General features: G+C 41.4%; 1 protein-coding gene and 1 pseudogene across 3 annotated transcripts in view; both read right to left on the bottom strand.

Annotated features, from left to right (window-relative positions):
* Positions 1–16924, bottom strand: part of MACF1 (microtubule actin crosslinking factor 1) — a gene marked incomplete at its 5' end in the record, with an annotated part of 343134 nt that overhangs the window by 121923 nt on the left and 204287 nt on the right. The window contains 7 exons of one of the 2 annotated variants that reach the window (XM_079698745.1): positions 1917–2069; positions 2157–2372; positions 3650–3799; positions 4389–9818; positions 13332–13467; positions 16374–16462; positions 16770–16922. In XM_079698745.1, the coding sequence (XP_079554871.1) occupies positions 1917–2069; positions 2157–2372; positions 3650–3799; positions 4389–9818; positions 13332–13467; positions 16374–16462; positions 16770–16922 (6327 nt within the window). The remainder of the gene's footprint in view (positions 1–1916; positions 2070–2156; positions 2373–3649; positions 3800–4388; positions 9819–13331; positions 13468–16373; positions 16463–16769; positions 16923–16924) is intronic. The other variant, XM_079698746.1, reaches the window with a different exon arrangement.
* LOC307049291 (cytochrome c oxidase subunit 7C, mitochondrial-like) lies at positions 13961–14151 on the bottom strand (annotated as a pseudogene). The gene has a single exon. The product of its transcript is annotated as a cytochrome c oxidase subunit 7C, mitochondrial-like (transcript).

Raw genomic sequence — 16924 nt, 5'->3', positions numbered from 1 at the left:
ATGAAACTTAAAAGCTTTTGCATAGCAAAGGAAACCATAAACAAGATGAAAAGACAACCCTCAGAATGGGAGAAAATATTTGCAAACGAAGTAACCGACAAAGGATTAATCTCCAAAATATACAGCTCCTGCAGCTCAATATCAAAAAAACAAACAACCCAATCCAAAAATGGACAGAAGACCTAAATAAACATTTCTCCAAAGAAGATATACAGATTGCCAACAAACACATGAAAGAATGCTCAACATCACTAATCATTAGAAAAATGGAAATCAAAACTACAATGAGGTATCACCTCACACCGGTCAGAATGGCCATCATCAAAAATTCTACAAACAATAAATGCTGGAGAGGGTATGGAGAAAAGTGAACCCTCTTGCACTGTTGGTGGGAATGTAAATTGATACAGCCACTATGTAGAACAGTATGGAGGTTCTTAAAAAACTAAAAATAGAACTACCATATGACCCAGCAATCCCACTACTGGGCATATACCCTGAGAAAACCATAATTCAAGAAGAGTCATGGGGGCTTCCCTGGTGGCACAGTGGTTGAGAGTCTGCCTGCCGATTCAGGGGACACAGGTTCATGCCCCAGTCCGGGAAGATCGCACATGCCGTGGAGCGGTTGGGCCCATGAGCCACGGCCGCTGAGCCTGCGCGTCTGGAGCCTGTGCTCCGCAACGGGAGAGGCCACAACAGTAAGAGGCCCGCGTACCGCAAAAAAAAAAAAAAAAAAAAAAAAAAAGAGTCATGTACCACAATGTTCATTGCAGCACTATTTACAACAGCCAAGACACGGAATTAACCTAAGTGTCCATCGACACATGAATGGATAAAGAAGATGTGGCACATATATACAATGGAATATTACTCAGCCATAAAAAGAAACGAAATTGAACTATCTGTAGCGAGGTGGATGGACCTAGAGTCTGCCATACAGAGTGAAGTAAGTCAGAAAGAAAAAAACAAATACTGTATGCTAACACATATATATTGAATCTTAAAAAAACAAAAAAATGGTTCTGAAGAACCTAGGGGCAGGACAGGAGTAAAGACGCAGACGTAGAGAATGGACTTGAGGACACGGGGAGGGGGAAGGGTAAGCTGAGATGAAGTGAGAGAGTGACACTGACATATATACACTACCAAATGTAAAACAGATAGCTAGTGGGAAGCAGCTGCATAGTACAGGGAGACCAGCGCAGTGCTTTGTGACCCCCTAGAGGGGTGGGACAGGGAGGGTGGGAGGGAGACACAAGAGGGAGGGGATATGGGGATATATGTATACGTGTAGCTGATTCACTTTGCTATACAGCAGAAACGAACATAACAATGTAAAGCAATTATACTCCAATGAAGATGTTAAATAATAATAATAATTTTAAAAATACTGGTGTGTGTGCACCAAGGGGGGAAAGCAGGGGGTGGGGGTGGGATGAACTGGGAGATTGGGATTGACATATATACACTAATAAGTGTAAAATAGATAACTAATAAGAACCTGCTGTATAAAAAAAATTAAATAAAATTCAAAAAATAAAAAGCAAAAAAAAAGAAAGTCTAGCATCATTAAAAAAACAAAAACTGGTGTGTGCGCATAGGATTAGATCTTGGGCAAAACAGAAAAAAGGTATACTAGATGCTCAGTTATAAAGAGAAGATGAAGTTGGATAATCATAGGCCATTCCGTAGATTCTCAGTACAGCTGAAAGGAAAAATAATCATAATCACTGAAGAAGCTCCAGAGGTATGATAACCTAAAAAACTAAACGTAGCTGACTTTATTTCTCAAATGCAAAGTCAGACTTTCTAAGAAAGGCAAGTACAGATACCAGTTTGCCTAGCAGAGAAATAAAATTGATACAACTCAAAAGGACAAATAAAACATGCTTGAGAACTGGTGGAGTGCTTACCTCATACTGTTGGAGACAGTGATTCAGGCTGTCGATGGCATCTGTTTCATCGACATGCTCCTTGTTGTTCAGAATAAGATGGGTATTGCCAACCCAGGCTCTCAGATCTTGAAGTCTGCCTTCTAGCTGTTCATACTGATTTAAAACTCTAGTCTAAGAAATAAATGGCAAATTAGATGATAAAACTCTCTAAGCCTACGCAGAGTTTGTGAGCCTTTGTGAATAAAAACAAGAAGCTACCTTTTTTACTTCTGCAGCATTCTGGAGGTGGAGTAGTCTGGAACCCCAGGTGTCACTCACAGAGCTGAGGGACTTTTGAAGATTCTTGGCATCTTTTTCTAGAGCCTTCAACAGTTGAGCTGGGACTTCCTGAGGCTGGCTGATGATAATCTGATTCACACATTCCAATTCCTGACTCACCACGGTGGACAGATCCTTTAGCTCCCTGTCTACTACCTGAGGGCATAAAGTAGAGTTACCTCCAAAATCAACACTAGAAATCTTGCTGTCTAGGAATCAGCTGTGAACACATTTTTCTGTCACCTCAGGCCTACACAGGCTTTAGGGTTTATAAAATGTTTTTATAGACATTCACTAGTTTATTTGGTTCTCACAATAATTCTTGAAGTAGGCAGAGTAGATACTATTATCCTGGATTTACAGTAGAGATGCCTCAGTGCTTAAAAATGTGAATTTGTTTTTCCCTGAGGTCGCCCAGCTGGTAAGCAAGAGAGCCAAGACTTGGATGCAGGTTTTCTGACTCAGTGCAATGCTCCTTGCACTACAACTTGCTGCCTCTCCAAGAGTGTCATTATGCTTTAAATAATGTCATGCAATATAAGTCAATCAAAGGACAAGTCTTCCACTACAAAGTCCAAGGGAGCAGAACCAGTGCACATAAAAATATCCCAAGCCAGCTTTCCCACTCAGCTACCCCTCAGTAGAGAAGCCAGAAACCAGCTGTGGAAGAGCTTGGTAGCTGTTCTGGGCATCATCCTCATTTCCCCTTCAGCCCCCCTGCCCAAGGCCATACTCTAGATACTGAGAGAACTGGTAAACCTCTACAACCTCTGTCCTCATCGTGACTCCAATCCTGTGACAACTCTCAGCCTCCAGTTTCAGTCAAAGAGCTATTCCTCCTCCTGCTCAAGGCTGTCTATGTCTTTCCATGTCCTCAGGGACCTCATTCCACCAGTCAGCACTTCCTCTCTCCTCTAACTTCAAATTCTCCTTTTCTATTGGTTCTTTTTCCTCAGCCTAAAAATTCACTCAAAACATTCCTCTTTTAGTCCATCTCCTCTAGCTGGTGTTCTACCTACCTCTCTTTCCTTGCCTGCACTATCAAGCTTCTGGAAAGAATGACATACACTAATTGTCCGCACCTTCCAACCTCCCATTTATTCTCAGTGCAACCTAGTTTATATCCCATGACTCCACTGTAACTGTTCTTATCAAGGTCCCCAGCAACTCGCAGGCACTAAACCCCCTTTTAGTCCTCACTGAACTCAGTCTCCCTGCTGTATTTAACACTGCCGACTACTCCTCCCTTGAGTCTCTTCTGCTTTGGCTTCTGTGAGACCGGTACTCCCTGGTGTTCTTCATAGATCTCTAGTTACACTTTTCCAATCTATTTTTGTCCATTAAATGGTAGTGTTTTTGAACACGTTTTTCTTCCTGAATAGTCTTTATTTTCTCCACGTCGATGGGCCTGGAGGAAGTCTCTGGGAACCTACCTTGGCCTGACATAGCAGATCCTGTAGCTCAGCCAGATTTAGCTCTAGAGGTTGAATTTGTTTGGTCCTCATTTCAATGTCTCGTAATAGAGACAGATAGGATACCAACTTCTCATCATGTTCTAGGCAGAGCTGCCGGTTAAATACATTCTGTGGAGCCAAAAAGAAAACTCACTCAAATCTGACATACTCCTTTAAGTCTGTTTTTTAAGCAGGCAGGGTCTTAGAATAGAATAGAAATTTTTACTACACATTGGGTGGAATGAAATCAAGTATGTTATTTTGTCTAAATTGTCTCAAATCAATAGACAAAAAAGTGATTTTATTATATTTCCTCAGGGAGCAGAAGCTCAAAATTATCAATCTATAAACATCATTTTAGCAAAACTTCCAAAACCTATTCTGACTTCAGGTACCATAGCCTCAGTATTTTAAATTAGCTTCAACGTCAGTGTCTAACTTAAAACCCTTGCAAATTTCAGAAAGACATTCAGAGCCATTGCCTAATTTTCCAACAACTATGTTACAAACAGATGATGATAAACTAATTATATCTTAGAGAATCATCTAGTGCCCTGAAGTGTATGTATGTATACAATTATACACATGAAAACTCAGTATCTTGTCAAGAGTCTTAGCATGAAATTAGCTATAACAGATACAGATACACACACACACACACACACACACACACACACACACACACACACACACACAAACACACCACTGGGTAACTTACTTTGGTAGCTCTGAAGGGCTCCGAGTTCACACTCGTTCCCCCCGGTGCAGTCATGAAGGGGGTTTGTTCACTGCCAGGCTCTGAGCTCTCTCTGAGTTTCTCCTGTGGTGTCTTCTCGTCCATCTTCATTGTGGGGTATGATATTAGGGGTACCATCTCTTCTTCATGGGTCTCTGGAATAGGACTAATGGTGGCATCCTCTTGTCCTGTACTCTCTTTTCTAGATACATCTTTGGACAGTTTCTCTGGGAGAAGAGACACTGAAACTCCCCGAGTCACTATGCCTTCAAAGGACCCTGCTTCTGCATCTGTAACTATAGGGACTGACATTTTTAGAAATTTCTCCCCCATTATTTCCTGAGTTGTTACTATTTTAGATTCAAGAATTCCGCAACGTTCACGATCACTTTTGTTGTCCTGAGGATGAAGGTCCTTTCTGTCTGAGAATTCCAAATAACTGACACCTTTGGAGCCTACTCTAATTTCTTCCAACTTAACAGCGCTTGTTGAGTCAAAAGGTACTTCTTGGTATGATTTTTCTTTACTTTCATTAGATGAGAAAGTCAGATCTTTGGTTTCCCTAATCTTAAATGTAACACAAGAATCTTGATGATAACTGGTCTCCTGTCTGGTGGTTCCTTGGAAAGACTTGTCTGTTGTGAAAATTGGGGATGTGTCTGCAACTTGGGCTTCTCCAACTGGTTCCTGGTAGTACAATCCTTCAGGTTGTGGGCTCAAAGAAGAGAGTATGTCACTCTGGGTCCCAACAGTAACTTCTTGAGATAAATTTTCTTCTGGTTTTACAGTCAAGTAGAGGCTTAAATTTTTCACATCTCCTTCACTGACCTGATTAGAGTTGAAGAATGTTAAAGCATCTTGATTTCTTACAGAAATTCCTTTGGGTATCATTTGGGAAGAAGGATCTTCAGCTTCACCAACAACAGAAAATCCCAGCTCCCCATCAGTTTCTTTCCCTTTTTCACTTATAGTTATTTCCACAGGTTGACTCTCTATATTAGAGTCATGGTCATCTCTAATGGCAGTTTCCTGATTCAGCTTTTCTTCTGAAAGAACTGCTGGTTTGCGTGTTTTGACACTTTCTTCTACAATCATCTCCCTCTTTCCTCTCTTACCTTTCTCCCTGGTTTTCATTGGTTTCTGCATAACCTGCTGACGAGGCAATTTGCCCGGAGTTTCACAATTTGATTCTTGTACTTCTGAAATAACTTCTCCTTGGTTTTCCCTTATTTCTTTAGAATCTAGACCTGATATAAACTGTTTCATTTGAGAAATAATTTCTGTCTGTGCCACTACTTTTTCTTGCTCTTCATTTGTATTTTTTTCCATGGTATTATAAGCCACCTCTTTGGGGTTAAAATCACAAATTTCTGAGTGAGGGTGTGTCACTGAATCTTGGCCCAATGATTTACCTTTACCATCACTAGAAATTATGATACTGAAAGATTCTTTAGCACCTCGAGAAGATCTCCTAACCTGACCCTTGCATTCCAATTCCTTTAATGAAATTTCCCTGCTCTTTTTTGCCTGCTCCCCATTAGAAACTCTCACTTTAACCTTTTTCTGTGCAGACTGGTTTTCAGTTTGAAATAATTTCTCACTTTCTCCTTTACCACAACTCATTTCAGCAGTCTGACTACAAGCAATTAACATTTCCTTTCTTAGAAATTCTTTCTTTAGTTCACATACTTCAATTCCATCTTGCTTTTCACTCTGAGCCTGGTGATCACTGGACTCAAAGGTATCTGCTTGGATTATAGTTGCCAGTTCAGGGCTAATAAGTCTTTTCTCAATAGCTTCCTTTAAAGTCACTCTCTGATCATTAAATATGTCAATAATTCCTCCATCTAACACCTGACGGGATGCAATAATTCGGACCATGCTTTCATCCACTAATTTCTGTTCCAAAGCTGATGCCAATGTCAATCTTTTCCCCGTGGCAGTGTCTATAATTCCTCCAGCATTTGCCTGAGCTTCCAGAACCTTCAGTGTAGCTGCAAAATCTACTTTTCCAAGCTTAATTGCTTGAGACAATGTAAGTACTTTGTCACTTGCTCCATCTTTAATGTCTGAGAAGGGAATTACTTCTAGATACCTCTGTCCAGATTCAATATCAATCTTACACTTTTTTACTAATTCTGCATAGGGAACAATTCTGTAATTCTCAGGATCTATAATCCCATTCATCATTCCTGAAGACAATATTTCTTTATTAGTTAAGAGTCCTTCTTTTTCAGCTTCTGCCAAGGTCAATCTCTGGCCAGAAATGAGATCTACAAAGCTTCCAGTCAAGGCCTGAATTTCTTGGATTTCTCTTTTCAAGTCCAGGGTAACAAGATCTAATTTTATGGCTTCAGACAGGGAAATAGTTTCCTTTGTTTCAGGATGAGAGAACTGATGGAGGCTTAAGTTCTCAACTTTTTTGAGTTGCTCGGCTAAATCTTCATCAATGATGCCATGTTTAAAGGCACTATCAACAGAAAGTCTCATCCCAGATATATGGTGAATGATACCTCCATCTACCACCTGCTTTGTCAACAACTGCATGGCCTCATCCCTCTCCAAAAGCCCTCTGTCAATGGACTGCACAACTGTTAAAGGGGCTTTGCTGTCAGGGTCCATAATTCCAGTTGTTTCCAATTGTAAGCTAATTAATCTCTCCCTAACTGCTTTTTCAGCATCTCTGCCTTTAGAAGCTTTCTCCAGATTTATAAGCTCTGTCTGGTCAGCCCTGTCCACCAAGCCAAGATTTGAGGCCAAAGTTACTGACACCTTTTTGCCTCGTTTCAGGTCAACAATTCCACCAGTCACCACCTGCCCCTCTAAAATTCTGGTGGCTGTTTGTGTGTCAAGAAGTCCAATGGCAACTGCTTCCTTCACAGAGCAGAGTGTGTGGGTACGAGGGTCTAAGATACCACTTATAGCTTTGTCTGCCATGAGGACATTGCGTAGCAATTTCTCATCCATTAGACCTTCATCAATGACTTCTTCAGTTTTCAAAGACTCGCAGGTCTGAGAGTCAAAGAAGCCCCGAAACATGTTCAGCTTTCCCAAAAGTTTCACAGCAGTGTGACTAGGCACAAGGCCTCGGGCTATTGCTTCATTTAGTAAGAGCTTTTGACCTGTCTGTTCATGAAAGATACCGCCCTCTAGTAATTGTGCAGATAATATATTTAAGGTAGCTTCTTCAAGCAACTCTGAAGGATGACTGCATGACAGGGAAGTTTCACTGCCATTAGCTTCCTTGTCTGTCTTTTCTAACAACATCATACCACCACCTGCCATGTTGTGTCCTTCTGGACTTTGTTTATGGTCATCCCTACCCAAACAAGTCTTATTTAATGCTTTCTTTCTGCCCAGAGAATGAATATTCTTATCCTTTTCAGACTTCAGTTCCGATTCTAAAACTAGAGTTTTCTCTACCGGAAATTGTGACTTTTTGCTTTGGGGTTTTATGAGAGGTCTTCCAGTTTCACCTAGAGTATATTCAATTTCAAGTGTGTTTGCTTGTTCTTTCTGACACATAAAGGAAGTCTTTCTGAGAGGCTGACGTTCTTCCTTTGGTGATTCAACAGGAAAAGGATCTTTGTCCTCCACCAAAGTCACGTCTTCTGCTTCCTCAGGAGGTACCATAAGGAGAAATCCTTTGTTGACATTTTCTCTGGTAGATACTTCTATTTGGTCTTCCGTTTTGGTATCTAACAACTGCCTTTTAAACTCTGACTTGACTTTATCTATGACCTTCAAAGTATCAACATTTGGATTTCCCACTTTTTGTTGCCCTACAGACAGGTCCCTTTTGGTGTTCTCTTCTGTTTCTACAATGGTCTTTTTGTCTTTTGCTTCAGTGCAATTTGCCTGATCAGGATCTTCTTTGTTCTGAGAAGAAAACTGGAACTCATGTGGCCTCACAGTCAGCCCATCACAGAAAGTTTCTGTGATTTTCACATTCACCGATTCTTGTAATTTCTCAGGAGCTTCTAGTCTCTGATGCCCACTTCCAAACACTTCTGGAGGACCCGCTTGATCACCTCTTGCTGTTAGTGCCTCTAGCAGCTCATTGTCCAAGAGGAGCAGCCTCTGTCCATCCCGCACATTAATATAGCTGTGAGTCATCAGATGAAACAGCAGCTTCTCGTTGTGGCTTGTGATGCCCTCAGTTTGGCCCTTGCTGCACAGCACACCTGCTGCTCCAGGATTCGTGTTCAATTTGCTTCGTTCTAAAGAGTCTGCTAATTGCATGTGGGGCATCACATCAGGGATACAAATTGACTTCAAGTTATTGGCAAGATCTTTGTCTAACATACCATTTTCTATTGCTTTTTTCCAGGACCAAATCTCTGTGGTTGCTGGTAGAAATAGGGCTTTAATATGCTGTCGGCCACTAAGGATTTTATGAGCTAGTTCAGTAGACACAATACCTTGTTCCAGGGCATCTGTAATTGGGAGAATCTCTCCAGACTCGGGCCATAGCAACCCCATGAATGACCAAAGGGACTCCAGAATCACAAGTGCAATCTTAGCAGCTATTAGATCATTGCTCACTGCTTCATCTACTGTCAGCCTACGCCCAGTGACAGTGTCTATGATGCCTCCTGTCTGAAGCTGCCTTATGAGAAGAGCACAGGCCATATCTTGGTCAATCAAATTATGTCTCACAGACTCTCCCACTGTAAGTCTGTGTCCTGTTCTTGGATCTACTATGCCTCCAGCAAAAAGCTGAGCTTCCAGCACCCGGACAGTGACCTGCCTATCTATTAGCCCTTCCTGAACTGCACGGAAAATGCTAACCTTCCGGCCTGATTTCAAGCTCACCATTCCCCCTGCCAATTGCTTGACAGGCAGCAATTTCAACCCTGATTCCTGGTAGACAATACATCTCCTCATCAGATCCAGTAAACCGATTTTCTCAGCTGTGTTTGGGTCTATCAAGTTCTTAGATGATCTCAGGTGAGACTCTAACACTGAGTAAAGCCAGGCAGAAATGAGGCCTTGGTGAAAAGCCTCCTCTAGGTTAATATAGTTCTCATCAGGGGGGAGACTGAAACCTCCAGTTGCCAGGTGAGCTTCTAAGATTTTCAGTCCAACTTTCTCATTGATTATTTTCTTTTCAATTGCTTCCACCACAGAAAGAGGGCCTTTGTTCTCAGTAAGCCTGATGATTAAGGACAGGGCATCCTCTAGCTCCTGCAGCTGCTGGTGCATCTGGGGATTAATGAGGGTTCTGGCTAGGCCCTCCTCCAAAGACAGCTTTTCACTGGTCTCAGGGTCAATGAGGCCAGACATGATAACCTGGGATTCCAGGAGCACAAGGCCTGTGTCTTGGTCAATGAGGCCTTTTTGCATGGCTCTGAAGATGGGAAATATCTCCACTGTGCCTAGGTCAATCACCCCAGCAACTGCTCTGCAGCCCTACAAGAGAAAATGAAAAAGAACACTGAATCAGAGAAGCACAATTGTTGAAAACAGTCATTCAAAGAACTACAGTATATCAAATTCTGACCACAAAAAAAACCCAGCCTGGATGAGCCCCAACCTGTAGGAAACATTCTGAAGCCTGGCAGTGTTAATGCTAAAAAAGAATTTTTCTAAACTACAGAATGTTTAACATGGCCAGAAGTTCACAGATTACTCAAGGGATGGTAGCATTAAGCATATCTGAGTGACAAGCTCTACAAAGTAGCAAGCAGTGAAAGTGAGGGGACAGCTATTTATAAGACTAAATCACCACAATGGCTCCTACAGACACATACCAGCTCCCCCAAAGTGAGAATTCAACCCCATACAACAACTTCTCAGTGTTGCAATCCACGCAGAAGACTCTTGAAGTAGGACCTCCCTGCCGATGAGTTCAGCGCGATGGGTCCACAGGATTCGAAGAGAGACTTAAGCAGCCCAGTAACAGCTGTGCAGCTCAGTAAATGGCCCTGTGTATATTACTCAGGCAGCTGTTTAGCAACTGGAGCGGTCATACTCTTGGTGGCCAGTGCTAGCGTGTCCCATGGCAATGGCTCTGAGTTAAATTAGCTCTAGGAATTGGAAGTAGCAAGTCAAGGAGGGAGCAGACTAGGGACTCTTGACTCTGGAACCACTAATAACTTCTCTTCCAGTCCAGGCTAGAATGGGTAGTACAGTCATCACGACGACAGCTACTACTTGTTGAGCACTTAGTATATTTATTAAGCACTGACGCCCTCACAACAATCCTACGAAAGCAATTAATTTTTAGTTTGCAGATAAGAAAATGAGGTACAGAGAGATTAGGTAACTTGTCCAAGGTCACAAAATGAATGAGTTCCAGAATCAAACCAAGATCTTACTCTAAATCTCACACTATTATACTGCCTCCCCAGTCAGATCCGGAAGAGCAGGAAGGATAAGCACAGCGGAGCTGCATCTTACACAGGAGTTAGGTATAAGGACAGAGAATAAGGCAAGCCTTACACATTGTCAAAATTACCCTCACAAAAAAGCCTGAAAACAGCTTCTGAAGAATTCCTATTTCGAAGCCTTTCATCGCAACATGATGTTATTCAGAAATTAAATCTTTCCAGTGTTCTACCACTTAGAACACTTCATCACTTTTATTCATCTCCAACTTTCCACTTCTTCTTGTTAGTGTACATTATCTTCGTCTTCTATACATGCTTTTATCTATCCCTCTTCAGTCAGTGTTACTTTTTGATCCTTATTTAACTCAACTTATTCATGGAGGATCTTATTGAAGTAACTGCCAATCACTTCCTTGCCTCCTATATAATGCATTTCATTTCTGTCTCAGTGAGAAGTAAGCTCCATAAGAGCAGGTACTTTGCCCAGTGGATGTCTAGGACTAGTACCAGCAGTTAAAGAAACGTTTGATGAATAAACGACTACATTGATAAATAGTAAGGAAATCCTTAAAATCATTAACCTATTTCCCCCAGATTTTAAAAACATGCCCTGAGCATTTCAAGCTTGATTAGTTGCACACTATCAGAGACGCAGAACAGACAGCAAATGAGGAAGCAGATCTGGGTCGCATCTTCATCCCACTGTATTTGTTCAAATAATGGAGTAACTGAGAATTCTCCACACTATTTAAAATATTATGTGTTATTCTTCATCCTCCCTCTGTTTTCTGACCCAGAATGTAGAGTTTAACTTGTATAAGGTAAACGTATGCTATGTGAATCGACAAGTTAGCTAGTCTTTATAAATTGAAGGAAAAATCCCACTGGCATGTGACTCTCTGAAATGTATGAAAAATTCCTTTTACAAAATCCACATAAAGACTACTCAGAAGCAGACAATATGACAAAGGAAAAGATTCTTTGGGGAAAACTCTAATTTCTTCTGTGAGTTCACAGAGTCTCAGAAATGCTGGTATTGAAAAAAGGCCTGGAGTCCAGCCAAAGAGAGAAGACTGTTCTTTCTAACACCCTCGTAATTGGAGGAGAGGCAGGAATCACTGTATCAGGAAATAATCCAGAGGAACTCATTTCAGCCCCACCAAACATGGGCATTCTGGCCTAAACAAGCAGAAAAAGACAGAGGGAGAAGAGGAAAGAAAACATAAAAGGCTTCTACTTACCAGGGTTGCAGGGTGTGCCTTGGGCAGATAAGAGAGAGAGCCTTACGGAGCAGCTCAGCCGTATCGCACACACAGTGTAAGCTTGGTGTTAGCGTCCAGCATGCGACTGTTTGTTTTTTTGCAAAAAAGAACCCCAAACAGGTCGTCCTCTTTTCCCTTTGTGCATTTGTGCTTAAACTCCAAAGGGTTAGTGAAACTTGTAAGCAAGGATGTCAGTTAATCAGAACAATACTTCACATGAAACACACAAACGGTAACAGGGGACACATCATGCTCAATGTAGTGGTGCTCAGCAGCTTGACTTTCTTTCTTTCCTTCTCCCCTTTTTTAACCTTTCAAAATGAGAACTGAATGTTCTCAGCAAGCAATTGTTAAAACTCTTCATGTACTCCCGTATATGGTGAAGCAATGAACCATTAGAAGTGGGCTACCTCACACAGGGCATGTTAAACCAGCATGTTTTCTGGAAATCTGCTCTCAAATAAATCACAGCTGGTTCTGCATTGTGGTCTTTACAACTCTAGCTCCCACTGAACAAATTTCATGACCAGAGTCAAAGCATGTTTTGTATGAGTATCATTTTGAGCAACATCTAGACTAAATCTGATTGCCACAGGAGCTTCAATTCTGGCCTGCCCCACGGAATTTGGCCATTGCTTCACAACATAGGAAATAAGCAGGCAAACACACATATATATCCCAGAGACACATGTATATAATATGGTAAGTTTACATATACACACAAGTATCCAGGAAGAACTTAGGACAACCAGCAGGAAATTAACAACTTCCATATGGTCCAGGAAATGAACATGAGAGGGAACTGGTAAAGATGTCACATGATGGGGCGACAATGGGTAAGGGGAACCAGTGTCTCAGTCAGTGCAGCTAATCCACCAGTTTCTTTTGGAAATTAACATTTCTCATTTATTTAGTAGACAGGGAAAAAAGTATGGGGGGAAGAGGTTCACAGCCTTTACTTCCCAATATTCAGAACTCTTGGCTATCAACTTTTGAGTGACAATGCCACAGAGTAACCTTATTGCCTTCTGATCAGATATAATATAGCATTTAGGTTCTCCTTGACTGTGGTCTGCCACAAAATGGAAGATCACACAACAGTGAACCAGGTCTAACGGGTTAGCCGTAAGCACCTTCTAGTGATTTTTGACTGACCAACACATCGTGGAACCCCAGTAAAGAAACACGAGACACATGGCTGCTATAGTGAGGTTAAAAATTAAGTCACACTGGTCATGGAAAGCTAGTGATCATGACTCCCAATCAGCAAAGCTGCCTTCATACCGTTCAAAAGGTACCCTTCCAACATTTGGAGAGAAAACTAAAAGTACCTTTTGTTCTGTCTGCTGGGCCAGCTGGCTCTGAAGCTGCTGAAGCTGGTTTGCTGAACCATCACAAAGGTCATGGTAAGCCTTATTCAGGGCATTCAATTGCTCAGATATCTGTTCCTTCTCTTTTTCTGAGAGCCTAGAAGATGAAGCATGAAAGCTCTTTCAGAGAAAAACCTTTCCCCAAACTCTTCTCTATTGCTTCAAAATGACTTCTCCACCTTGGATAGTATTCTTCTTCATCACTGTTCATGATGGATCATCTGGTCATTCTTCCATACTCATTGAACACTTTGGCATCCAGTTCACAGTTTTCCTGTCTATCTCAAACCAAGTCATGATTCTTGGTTATGTCAATGCTCATGTCACCAATTATCTAACACCCGATGCTTGTAGTTCTGCGACCTTCTCAATGCAAATGCGCTCCACGCCACTTCAGCCCCACCCACACATGGCAAACTTGGATGCTACCATCATCTAAAATTATTCCACTTCTGAAATTTTATTTTTTTCAGGATTTATGCCAGGAATTTATTTACAAACGTATCTAGGATGCTGAGTTCAAGAGTTTGATCCTTTTTCCAAAGAGACTGTACATCTTAAAATGCTCCTCTTCGTATCTGTCTCATGGATTATTTTTTAAGCAGTTGGTGTCTTACTATATAGAAAGGTGCAGCAAGTCAGACCCAAAGTACAAAGTGATCATAGCTAGTAACCGCCATTTGTTTTCCACTGAAAATGGTAAATTCTTCCCTGGACCCTCCTCACAGTGGCTCCTATGGATCACAGAGGTTGTGAACCTCTGAATGCTTTGTCCCAACATAGCGCTGTCAGAAGCCCTGCGAAAGGCGCAGAAACTGAAGGCGGAAGAAATGGCGGCAGCACATCAAGCACTCCTTTCCTCAAGACCTTGTTCCCCTGTGTGCAAGGACCGTCCACTTCTGAAATTTTAAACTTCAAGAATCTACTCTCGGATTTTAACTTCTGATTATAATCCTACCTGGCTAGTTTTCCTTCTTTACTCCTACAGCTCTTCTCTTTTAAAAACAAAATATCTTAAAGAGACAAAAGAGAAGAATAAAATATACTCTCATTACCCAACTATCCAACTTTACCAAATTTTACTGTAGTATTTTACCAAATTTTCTTCAGATCCTTTTCTTAGACATAAGACATTACTGATAGAATTAAAGTCCCATGTGTATCTGTCACCAACCCTGTTCCTATCCCTCTCTCCCCAGAAGCTATCACTATCTTGAATTCCTTTTCTCATTCTACATGGTGTTTCTGAGACTGAATCCTGTGATTCATCTTACAAGCATCCATCAGCTTACTGAGATTTCCCAAACCTTCCTTGACTCCTCCACCTCTCTTAATCCATCAGTCCTCTCCATTACCTTCAGTTTCTTCTCTTTGGAGTCCAGACCCACAGGCCACCATCTCAATTAGTCCCTATTATCTTTGCACTCTCTCCTCACTAACAAGACTCCAGTCCCAGATCAACCAAACCCCTGGACTTCTCTGTTCCCACATGCAGCCTAAGTCTATCTAGTGGGGGGATTCCAAAACCATGTTATCGACAGAAGAGGTCTTCCTGGTTTCTAAGCTCTACTGGACTTCCGTGCTTCCTGACAATCCTCTTGGAGGCTCCCACTCTAACTTGCAGCAAACAACCTCTCTCCCTATTTCAAAGAGAAAATACAGACCACTGGGCACTAATTCTCTCACCTTCTGACTTCACTTCTGGCATATTTATCTGTATCCATACCTTTCCTAATCTCCTTTTCCTCACACCTCAGAGGAAAAGGTGTCTCAACTCCTGTTTAAGGTCATACTTTCTATCCATGGATAAATTTTGTCCTCTCCTACATCCTTTGCAACCCCTCTCCTATGACTTCAATTTCTCTCTCCCTTTCGGTCCTTGAGACTCAGTCCATAAACACAGTTAAGTCTCCCCGATCTTTTAACAAAACAAAACCTTTTCTTGATCATAAATTCTGCTCTAAGTATTTGCTGTATTATTTCTCTCCTTTCCCATGGCCAAGCTCCTTGGAAGAGTAGTCTAATTTCATTATCACTACCTTCCACGCCTCACGTGCTCCCCATTACTCTAAATCAGACATCATCCCCCAGCTTTTCACCAGAGACACCAAAAGCTGCCAACTTGCCAAATTTAATAGCCATGTCTCAGTCTTAACTTTTCTTGACTTTTGACCACTCCCTTCTTTTTGGAGCCCTGTTTCTCTTGGGTTCTAAGGTATCACTCATAATTTCCTCTTACTTCTCTAAGGCTTCCTTTATAGGCCGAGAAGCCCTTGAACCCTTGTAAGCTAATCCAGTCATGGTTTCTTCTATGCTGACGACTCAAATCTCTGTCACTTCAAACGTCTCTCATTAATTCTAAATTTACACATAAAGCTGCCCACTGGACAACTTTAGTGGAACTACATAAGGCATAAATAATGTATCAGGTACTTCCAAATACATACTGGAATTTTACCCTCTGATGTCCTGTGGGTTCTTCACATTCATAATGTCTGAAACTATAGCTGCCTCCTTCTTCCTCAACCCATACTTTCTCCTGTATTCTCTGTCTTGGTTAGCAGCATCACCAAATATCCAGTGGCCTAAGCCAGAAACCTGGGAGTTATATCTGATAATTTTCATTGGTCACCAAACCCTATAAGTTCATTATCCATACTATCTTTTGAATCTTTGTCCCCTCTCCATCTCTCATCGTTTCTTGCCTATATTATCAGAACAGCCTCTTAACTGGTCTCTCAGGCCTCTACTCTTGTCCCATATCTATCCATTCTCTATAAAACTGTTCTAGAAACCTTTATCAACAAAGTCCAATCATGTTTAAAATCTTTCCCCATAGCCAACAGGTAGAATGCAGACTCTTCAGGATGAACTACAAGGCTCTTCATAATCTGGCTCTTGCCACCCTGAATTCTCCAGCCCAAATTCTGATCATGACCTGAAGTTTTAGCCAGGTAGATCCAGTTCCCCCAGATGTGCTGTAATCTCTCATTTAATACTCACATATGACCATGCTTGGCCAAGAAGATCTGTGAAGTTTTAATGGCCTCAGAGACTTGTTCCCTCTTGGTTGTTAGCTCCTCTGCCAGAACCTATGCAGTAGAAGAAAAAAGTTTCAGAACCCAAGATATTAAAGAACCAAAAATCGTTTGAAATAACTTAAAATAAAATCCTAGGGAAAAACTTAGCTTAGGTAAGATGATTATTACCACTATATACAGCGATCCAGAAAGCAGAAGTACAAATAAGATGACGTCTTAAGTTTCTTTAAGTCTTGGAAGTTAACACTTATTGAGATCATAATCGTTCCTGGGTGGCCCATATGTGGCATATTATTCCACTTAATGAGTAATCACATATTATGCTACCCAGGAAGTGACAGATGGACCTTCTACTCACCTGCTGTTCTAAAATAGCTTTTTCAATGTCTGTTGATTCTTTGGTCTGGGATGAGGTAGCTTTGCTTTGTGTATTTTTTGCTAGGGTAGACACCCAGCCCAAAAGTTCTTTAACCTTCTCCACATGTTCCTGTTTTTCTTCTTCTACCACTTTCT

The sequence above is a fragment of the Hyperoodon ampullatus genome (assembly GCF_949752795.1).
Source record: "Hyperoodon ampullatus genome assembly, chromosome: 2".
Classification (NCBI taxonomy): domain Eukaryota; kingdom Metazoa; phylum Chordata; class Mammalia; order Artiodactyla; family Ziphiidae; genus Hyperoodon; species Hyperoodon ampullatus.
Note: the sequence above shows the minus strand (reverse complement) of the source record. Positions and strands in the feature narration are given on the sequence as shown.